The sequence below is a fragment of the Mytilus trossulus genome, chromosome 8, assembly GCF_036588685.1.
Source record: "Mytilus trossulus isolate FHL-02 chromosome 8, PNRI_Mtr1.1.1.hap1, whole genome shotgun sequence".
Classification (NCBI taxonomy): Eukaryota; Metazoa; Mollusca; class Bivalvia; order Mytilida; family Mytilidae; genus Mytilus; species Mytilus trossulus.
Window position 1 is genome coordinate 25,327,987 of NC_086380.1, and position 10,832 is coordinate 25,338,818.

A 10,832-nucleotide genomic window follows, 5' to 3' on the forward strand; every position below is an offset into this window, starting at 1 on the left:
TGTATATCTATCACATCTCTGTATATATATCACCACTCTGTATATATATCACCACTCTGTATATCTACTTCCACTCTGTACATCTATCACAACTTTGTACATGTATCACCAATCTGAATATCTATCACCACTCTGTACATCTATCACCATTCTGTATATCTATCACCACTCTGTATGTCTTTCACCACTGTGTATATCTATCACCCCTTTGAATATCTATCACCCTCTGAATACCAACACTCTGTTTATCTACCTCTGATCTGAATATCTATCACCACTCTGTATGTCTTTCACCACTGTGTATATCTATCAACCTCTGAATACCAACACTCTGTTTATCTACCTCTGATCTGAATATCTATCACAACTCTGTACACCTATCACCACTCTGTATATCTATCGACCCTCCGAATATCTAACACCACTGTGAATGTATAACACCACTCTTTATACCTATCACCAATCTGAATATCTATCACCCCTCTGAATATCTATCACCCCTCTGAATATCTATCACCACTCTGTACATTTATCATCACTCTGTATATCTATCACCTCTCTGTACACCTATCACCACTCTGTATATCTATCGACCCTCTGAATATCTATCACCCCTCTGAATATCTAACACCAATCTGAATATCTATCACCACTCTGTACATATATCACCACTCTGAATATCTATCACCAATCTGTACATCTATCACCTCTCTGTACACCTATCACCCCTCTGAATATATATCACCCCTCTGAATATCTATTACCACTCTGTATATATATCACCACTCTGTGTATATATCACCACTCTGTATATCTATCACCACTATGTACACCTATCACCACTCTTCATATCTATCTAGCGTTTTGCTATCCGCCGTTTTTCTCTAACTTCGAAAATATAGTTTAACATGTGATTATCCCTAAACGAATCAAATTTGATAAAATATATGAATTAATAATATATATTTATATATTTATCATCAATCTATATAGTTATCCCCATCTGTATATATATATGGCACCAGCCTGAGTATCAATCATCACACTGTATATTTATCACCACTCTGTCTAACAACCACCACTCTGTATATCTACCACCACTCTGTGTATCTACCACCACTTTGTATATCGTTAATCCCTCTGTACACACATCACTACTCTGTATATCTACCATCAGTCTTTTTTCGACATCCGTTCCGCAAATCGATGTCCAAAGTTGACGTCACAATGCAATAATATTTCAAATCGGCGGCCAATTAAATCACCCTCTAATTGAAGTCCAATTTTTGGCTCCTCTAATCGACGTCCAATTTTTAGCTTCTCTAATCATTGTCCGTTTTTTTAAATGGACCTATGGAAAGATCCAAACGCCGAGACATTTTTTGCCATTATGCCGTATTGTGCATTAAATATACTTTAAAAAATGAACAAAACTGTGGAAATTGGGACAAAAAAGTTTATAACAGAACTGAAACTTGGATTGTCGGAGAAGAATAAAGATGAAAAAGAATTAAAGACAGTTCTCGGTCAATATTTTTACAACCTAAACATAGTATAATGTAACAATTAAATAGAATATATTATTTTTTCTCTTTTAATGTATATCCGATGTTTACATGTTGCAATATCCATTTTTATGTATTTTCAAAAGCTTATTAAAACAATGAAACGTGTACAGATTGCTAATTGGACAACTATACACCAGAGTTCAAATAAGGTGGATGTAAGCAATTATATAGCCCTTTACCTTTTACAGCTTGCTGTTCGTGTGAGCCAAGGATCCGTATTAAAGACCGTATTTTGACCTATGGTGGGTTTCTTTTATAAACTGTGACTTGGATGGAGAATTGTCTCATTGGCACTCAAACCACATTTTCTTATATCTATAGGGAACTGTACGTCCTTCAACAAGGAATCATTGAGCAAAGGTCACGACATGAAACATATAAAATAATTATTATACAGCTAAAAACTAACTTCAAAACAAAAAAATTCTGAACAACAAATATTCAAGACATAAATTAACGACAACCACTTTACTACAGGCACATACAATATTTGGCTGGGTTTAACATGTTTGTGAGCGCTTAATCTTCCTGTAATCTGAGACAGTGGTGTAATAGCACAACATAAAAACATAATGCCAATTTATTTTGTTTATTTTTCACTCCAAGTGTAAAACAAAGGAATTGTTGACAAACTTCTTACAGAGTCCAAATTATAATACTCTAACAGTTGGCATTTATACTTCTTTATTTTGTCTATTGTTGAAGACTGAGTGCTGCCCTATATATATATTTCGTTTAGTTTTCTTTGTCGTTCGGTTCTTATTTAGGTATACTTGCATGCTATTTATCAATATGCATTTACATGTATAAGTGTAAGTGTAGCAATTTATTATTCTATTAATCATTGATATTGGACATCAGTAAGAGAAGACTACTATAAATACTATAAAGGTAATCAGACGTCGTTTTGGCAATACATGACGGCACATTGTCATTGGGCGTGGATTTGAGTATCAAACAATTGGACGTCGAATTAAGAATTTAATCACAACTCTTTATATCTACAATCACTCTGTATATCTATCACCACGCCATACCCCGTGACACCCCTAATTATTTTTCTATAGAGGCTATGAAAAAAAATCCCCCCTTTTTTTTATTTTTTTTAACATAGTGCCACTCGATACCTTGCGCAAAAGATGCACCTGTTTCTCCTCTACAAGACCTATATAGTTATACCCCTCATTGTTTTTTTTTTCCTAGAAGCCATCAAATAGGCCAATCCCACTTTTACCCGTTTTTTTCAAATTTTTAGCCTTATAGTTTCAGATTTTTTAACATAGCGCCACTCGATTCCTTGCGCAAAAGGTGTTGTTCATTAGTCTAATATGAAGTTGGGCTCCTATTGGAAGTAATCCGTTTATAGGATGATGATTGTTACATCTGCTACATAAGTTGGTGATGAGAGTATAAGCCTAGAGGTAGTTTTTTTCTAGAATCTTTCGATTAATTCCATGCAGTGAATTTGTTTTTGGTAGTGTTAGCTCTTATCCATAGATAAGTACTAGAGATACGTAACACGAATGATTGAATAACACATGAAATAACCCAATGACACATGCAATTTTAATCTTAGTTTAAACAGTATATTTTTTTACAAGATTAAGTCTTACATTGTACAGTGTTATATGAAGTTTTAATTTTAATTAGCATATATTGGTGAGTTTTAAACACTGATTTATAAATAGTATTACATTAAAAGTGTATTAAAAATGATTTATTAAAGCAGGAAAGTTCATAAAATGTTATTATAATTTTGTGGATACATCTGTTCCTTATTGCATACATACGATTGCCCAATGTGTTCAATCTGGACTACCAAAGTTGGGCTCTCATTTGTATAATAAATTAAAACTCACTGACACTCCATGAATTTACATGTATTTTATTTAACAGTCAAACAAATATTTTAAGTAATAATTTTCCAGAAAGTCTTAAATCCGTCAAGGACCTCCTGATTGCACTGAGTACGAAATGTTTTCTTAGAACACTAAAGATACAAGACTTAGTTGCAAAAAATGTATATCTAATTCAATGCAAAATGTGGCGATCAAACACCCGTATTAACAGCGTTTGTTTAATGGATAACCTTGCACTGGGCGGTCGCACGTGTCGTTAAATAACAAACCAATAAACGTTAAATGGACGTTAAGCAACCAACAATCAATCAATCAACAATATAATAAAGTTGTAAGCTAATAAATATTTCAGGTATTGGGCATTTGCTATCATCATGATTAAATCATCTAATTGACAAAAAACTATTAAAATTTTAAATTTCAATTTACTATACACAAAATGTAAGTACTAAAATGTATATTTAAGCTATAAAATGTATGATACCATATTCCACTGTTTTAATAGAGAAAATTACGGAAAGAAAATGGAGCGTGGTATCTTTTTTAATTAAGATTATAACTTTCTAAAAGGAAACTCTTTAGAACTTCTAAATGGTGTATTTCAACTGTGCTAAACTTATTTCAACATTAAAGTTATTTGTCCTAGTTAAATGTGCGGATGGCATACTAAATTATAATCCTGGTACCTTTGATAACTACTATCACGACAGTACAATTGCAATTGTATTCTGTAAATATGTAGCTGATGTGTCTTCTCGAAACATTGTGTTGGCGTTTTGTTCGACACAATAAAAAAAAAATCATACGATCTTTTTTGACCGGGGCTTAAGAGTATTTTATAAATGTTCCGCAAATACTGCACAAATAAATTAAAATGTACAAATATAACCATCGTAAACTTTCAAAAATTATCTACTAAACCGCATAATACATTTGGTTAGAAACAAAAAACTTTTTAAACTTGAATGGTCTCAAAGAATGAGAATGAGTGAATTAACTTATGTCAAACACTCCATCTGTTTTATTTTACGATACTGCATTCTTTAAACTTTGTTGTTCTAAATACTGCTTGCCTACTTCCTTATAGTGAGGTTAAGTATATGGGATAACAGATACACTTCTATAAACAAGATTTACGTAGAATAAGTACTATATTTTTTAACTAAGTAGTGTTTGTCTTGAGAAACACCAAGGAAGTACAGGAACAGTTTAATTTAAAACAATACGTCTTTATTAGACAACTACACAATCTTAGTGAAATAAGTTTTATTGAGTAATACAAGGATCTTTTGTTCAATCTTGTTCAAGCTATATTTGTTTTTTCCCCCCATTATTTTCGTCAGTCTGTTCGGCTGTCTGTTGTCTGTTCGTCCGTATGTATCTCCCGCTTTAGATTATAATTTTGGTCAGGGAAGTTTTTGATAAAGTTGTGGTCCAATCAACTTTCAAATTAGAATACATGTTCCCTATGATGTGATCTTTCTACTTTTAATGCAAAATTGACCCCAATTTTACGGTCCACTGAACGTAGCAAATGTTAGTGCGATCGGCGCATCCATGTACTATGGACATTCTTGTTTTTTTTTATATTTCTTTTCTTAATCCTGGTTCTTCAATACATTAATTTCATAAATAATATTCTTTTAAATGTTCAATAAAGTACCATATATTAAATACTTTTTGGTCAATTACTAAATTCATGTATAAAAAACAAGGTAAGAAATAAAATTCAGAAATATCAAGAGATGTTGGGTGTTCCCGCTAGATTATTGTTCAACAATTATGTTGTTCAAAAACAGTGTTGATAATAATAATAATCTTTATTCGAAAGCAATACAGCTTATAGAATATAAATATTACAAGTATTCAATTACATCAATGAAATATATTTACATTTAAACAATTAGACAAATAATCATATAAGTAAGTATACCCATATAACAGTACAGCAGAATATGATAAAACAGAACACATATTAAGCATTTATAATGATTAAATTAATTACGTGCCTTCTCGGCCAGAAATAAAAACGTCCCTAAGTTGTTAAGTTCCTTTACATTACAAACAGATAGCAGTTGTATGAGTTTAAAATTAGAAGGTTTTCTCCAATAATAAGGTTTTATAAATTTCATTCGAAGTTCATTGTACTTTTCACATACTAAAATAAAATGATACTCATCTTCAATTACTTGTTTATCACACATATTACAAAATCTCAGATGTCTCTCAATATTATAAAATCGACCAGTCTCTATATTCAAACAGTGAGCAGATATGCGATATTTACAAATAAATGGTTTATAAATATAATTTACAGCATGATCTAAATAAAATTGTAACATGTTGGGGTCAAATACATATCTATACAACACACATTTTGGTGAGTGTTCATTTCACTATGAAAGCTACCCTTTACTCTATCTTTGAATTCACTTAAAAACAAATCCACATTTATTACACCCTGATATAACCATACATCCTGGAACCCATACATGTATAATATGTCTCTAATTCGACAGGCCCAGTTATATTTGTCGTTTGTTTTTTTAATACATCTCTCGAGCATTTCTTCATAACAACATTTAAGAATACAGTTATCAGTACATAATAGCTTAAACCAATATTCTAACATTCGACAATATCTTTCTATAAACATAGGGTAACGTCCCAACTCACAATAAACCATATAATTAACAGTAGATGCTTTGACCTTTAATATACGTTTTAAAAATTTCATATGAACCTGTTCGATATCATCACATTTGTGATTTCCCCAAACTTCACAACTATAATTCAAAATACTTGCTACATACGTGTCAAACAATGACAGCATGGTTTCAAAATTAAAACAGTCATCCTGCAATTTACTATACAGACTAAATAATGCTTTACGACCTTGGTTTGCTAATGATTTTTGAGTATAAGTAAAATAACCATTATATCTAAATAAAATACCCAGATATACAAATTCATCACACATATCTATTGAATTTCCATTTAAATACCATCTCTCATTCTCTTTAACTTTTCCTCTGTTTCTGAATACAACAATTTTTGTTTTTAAACAATTAATAAATAAATTGTAATTATTAGAATATACATTTAAACAATTAATCATCTTTTGTAAATCTTCAATATTTTCACTGAACAATACTGTGTCATCTGCATACATAAGTAAATACAAGTTCAACATTTTTAACTCATAAGGTTGACATCCTTGACTTATAAGCTCTATTTCCATGTCATTTACGTACAATGAATATAAAAATGGGGATAATGATTCCCCCTGCATTAAACCAACATTACTATTAAAGAAATTTGAGAAGCTACCATCAAATTTTACACAACATTTAAGTTTTGAATACATAGATTTGAATACATTTAATAGTTTACCAGTTACACCTAATCTAATAAGTCGTAACCATAACTTCATATGTGTGACACTGTCAAACGCCGTTTTATAGTCTACAAAACAACAATAAAATCTTTTACCAGATCTCAAAGATTTTGAAATTAAAGAATTGAGAGCGAAGATGGCGTCAGTAGTACCATAACCGGGTCGGAAGCCAAACTGCGCATCTGTTAGTACATCATGGTTTCTACTCCATTTAGTAAGTCGGGCGTTGATGAGAGTTGTAAACAGCTTTCCAATATGGGACACAAGAGATATTCCACGAAAGTTTCCAGGCTGATTAACGTCACCTTTTTTTAATACAGGGATAATAATACTTTTTACCCACAATTCAGGAAAGTCACCATTTGTAAGAATACAGTTAAATATTTTACACAACACCGGTTTAATGAAATGTTTACTCATAATAATGTACTCGTTCATCATATTATCGTATCCTGTAGATTTGTCTCGTTTTAACTTTTTAATACCATCATCAAGTTCTGTTTCCGTAAATGGAGAATCAAGCTCATCGAACACAGTACCTGTATTTTCGCCTGACAAATCTTGCGGGTGTATATCTGGGTTTGATGTTAATTTCTTAAAATGTTCTTCAAACTGCTCTAAAGTAATATTCGAATGTATAACTTTTTTACGTTTCTTAAATTTCCTATAGAACTGTTTCGGATTAGTCCTTTTTAACGAAGCCATCATGTTACCTCTTTGATTCTTATATTGTCTTTTCAGTTTATTTTCAAGCCACTTATATTTCTGTTTTGCTAAATTAAGACTGAGTCTATTTTCATTGGACCGGTACTTATTAAAAGATCCTAGTGCCTGTTGGTAAGCATTATATAAGTTTTTACATTCATCTGTAAACCAGGGTTTATCCGTTGTAGTTTTAAATTGTTTATAATCATCAGTACATATATCACAGTATTTTTTATGTCTAATTTCTGACTTTGTAAACTGTTCAAAAATATCAGACAAAAGTTTATTTAATTCATCCACGCATATATTGGTGTCGCTATTTTCATCTTTATTGGTCAACAGATCCTCAAACTGCTGGGCGTTAGACAACAAACTCTCTCTGACGTCATCTTCGCACTTCTTTCTCCATTTAAAAGTATTATAAACATGGTTACTACATGAGCATTGATCTTTGATCAAATTTACAGTATTGTCCCTAAGGTAAAATTGAACTGACAATGGAGCGTGACATGAAAAACTGGTAAACATTCCTACGTTAAAACTCTTTACAATCTTAAACATATTCTCAGATAATAATAGATAGTCAATAACACTACAACCATTTTTATTATTAAAAGTTATTTTACCACTATCTTCGCCAAAACGTCCGTTACATATGCGTAACCCGGAGGATTTACATAATTGTAAAATTCTTTGTCCGAAACTGTTGGGCGCTTTTGTTTCCTCGGAATGTCTCTGTACAAAATCTTGCCTATCATTTTCATAATCAATAAATGAGATATTGTCTTGTAATAATGGATCTAAGAAATCGTTCAATAAATAGTCTGGTTTCAAACCAACACGACCATTTAGATCTCCTAAAACAGCTACTGTACCAATATTATAAAGAGATTCTATTTGTACTTGCAAAATGTCAAATACATCACAGAAACTGTTATATTTACGATAAAACACATTTTTATCTGGAGGCATATATATAGAGCATATGTATAAATCTAAATTACCAGGTGTTATACTTTTATCAATTTTAAACCAAATCATACAATCCACACGACATTTTACAATTTCAATAAATGGACTAATCCATTTTTTATAAAACACTACTATTCCACCCCCGTTACATTTCTCTCTGTATAAACACTTTTTGTCGTAACCTTTTAGATCAAATTCTCCAGGGAATTTGACCCAGCACTCATTGAAACACAGAATATCGTATTTCTTTATAATTTTTAAAACATTTCCATCTTTTAGCTTTCGTATTATTCCTTTCGAAATATTCCAAGAACACACATTTAAACACTCATGATTTCCCGTTTTAATATTACATTTGTTTTGTTTAACATCACACTCCGCTGGTCCCTACTCCTTCCACAATTGACCGTTAACAAATAGCTTATCGCCGAAAATGTATGCCTTCTGATGATTTTTCCGCTGTTGTTTCATTATTGGAATAAGCTTTTTCCGTTTTTCAAGTACAACCTTTGGATAATGGGGGCTTATACCAAAATGTGTTTCCTTAAGGCGATTCAATACACTGCGGACATACTCCCTGTCGGACATATCGCAGAATTTAAAGTACACCATTACATTGTAAGCAGGGTATATTTAATATGGAATCAATCAACACAATATACAAAAGAATAAAAACGCACTACAAAACAAGTCTAGATGCCACTCAACAGACACGGGATTGATCAATTATTTGAAGCTGTTTTCAATTTAACAACGAAATATACCTATGTTAAAGGGACATAAGCTGTCAAATTCACGCTTAACAATTCTAATCAAATTCTCATAATTCATTTATAACAATGTAAAACATTTATCCAAAATATTAAAGTCTAAATAAAACAATAAACAAGGCACCGGCATGAAAACACTTAGCTTGGTTTCGTGTGTATTTGAGTCTAGACGCCAACTTATTTTTTATCGAGATAACCTCTATAATCAGCAGATGACCATATAAGCGACGTGACCATAACTATAGATATACATATAGATTCAGCACACGTACTGTTGAATTATTCAAGGTCTATCTCATTTCATATTATATTATATTACAGATAAAAAAAAAAATGTTTATCATCGCTTTTATCTGTATTAGAATGTATATTTGTGGATCGAATCAGCATGATCAGTTAATCAAATGATTTACCTTTGTTTCATTATCAATGTTGACATCTTCTTTTTTTAAATAGCCAAATTATATAATAATAAATACACACACAATTCACGTGTCATTCATCTCAAGCTAATGGTTTAAAAAAGTACACATACATACGGATTCAATGTGGTCGAATTATTCACTTGCAATTAAATAATCATTATCACTGTTGTTTTGCTTATTGTGACAAAATTGAACCGTATTGGCTATTAAAAATGAATTCTTATTGCAGGGCAAAAACTATAGTAAATTGCCTACCCTCTGGGTCATAAAACAAATAATTTTACTTTTAAATGCTATGATTATATGATTTTCAAGTTCTTGATATAGAAAACAATAACTATTCTTGGAAGGTATGCAAAAATAAGATATAAGCTGTCATCTCTATAAGATTTTATATCCCAGACTGGTATCTGCATACATACAACTATTCCAACATGTGCAAATATGGCTTTGTTTAAACACTTCTAGTATATATATTAGCTGAATTGTGTCAGATATATGGTTATAAATTAAACTGTTGTGACAAGAATTCTAAATTGACCATTTGAGGCAGAAAATTTTAATTGACAAATAGGCATACAGTAAGATGTGGACTGGAGACAGAACCAGGATTGGATACTTTATATACTCTTGAATTTTGTAATGATTTACTGGTAAACATTACATTAATAGTATTCTGATATGCTTTCAATATGTTATCAAAACAGTTTTAAACAGGTTCTAGGCATTTTATATAAAAAAAAATTATGTAAATAGGGTAAGGTGGCATTACAGTTTTAATACTTTTAGAAATTGAAACAGGGGAGGGGTATACAATTTACATTAAAAAAATCTTAGAGTATACTCAGTAATTTCTTTAAGGCTATAATCTGATAAATCAGTATTTATGTGAGAAACACTGATATCGGAGAGTTTTCTATTTGAATAATTGTTTGTAAAGGTTGCACGTTGTAAATACAGCTATTCATAGAAAATTGATTGCGTTTACATACTGGTTCCCAGTTATGCTCTCTGTGTTCCATCTCACAGACATAACTTGGGAATGTTACCAGTGCATATTGTTAATATTGAAATAAGTGGTAACCACTCATTCGAGGTAAGGGTAGTTTAGAAAATAAGTGTAAGTTTAAACTCCG

The 10,832-nt window shown here is 31.3% G+C and overlaps 1 protein-coding gene across 1 annotated transcript; it reads right to left on the reverse strand.

Annotated features, from left to right (window-relative positions):
- Nucleotides 1–6,424: 6,424 nt before the first annotated feature.
- Nucleotides 6,425–8,501, reverse strand: LOC134727502 (uncharacterized). The gene is made up of 2 exons (XM_063591883.1): nt 6,821–8,501; nt 6,425–6,465 (listed from the first exon to the last, which is right to left on the reverse strand). The coding sequence occupies exons 1-2, from the start codon at nt 8,499–8,501 to the stop codon at nt 6,425–6,427; spliced, it is 1,722 nt and encodes a 573-aa protein (XP_063447953.1).
- Nucleotides 8,502–10,832: the final 2,331 nt, after the last annotated feature.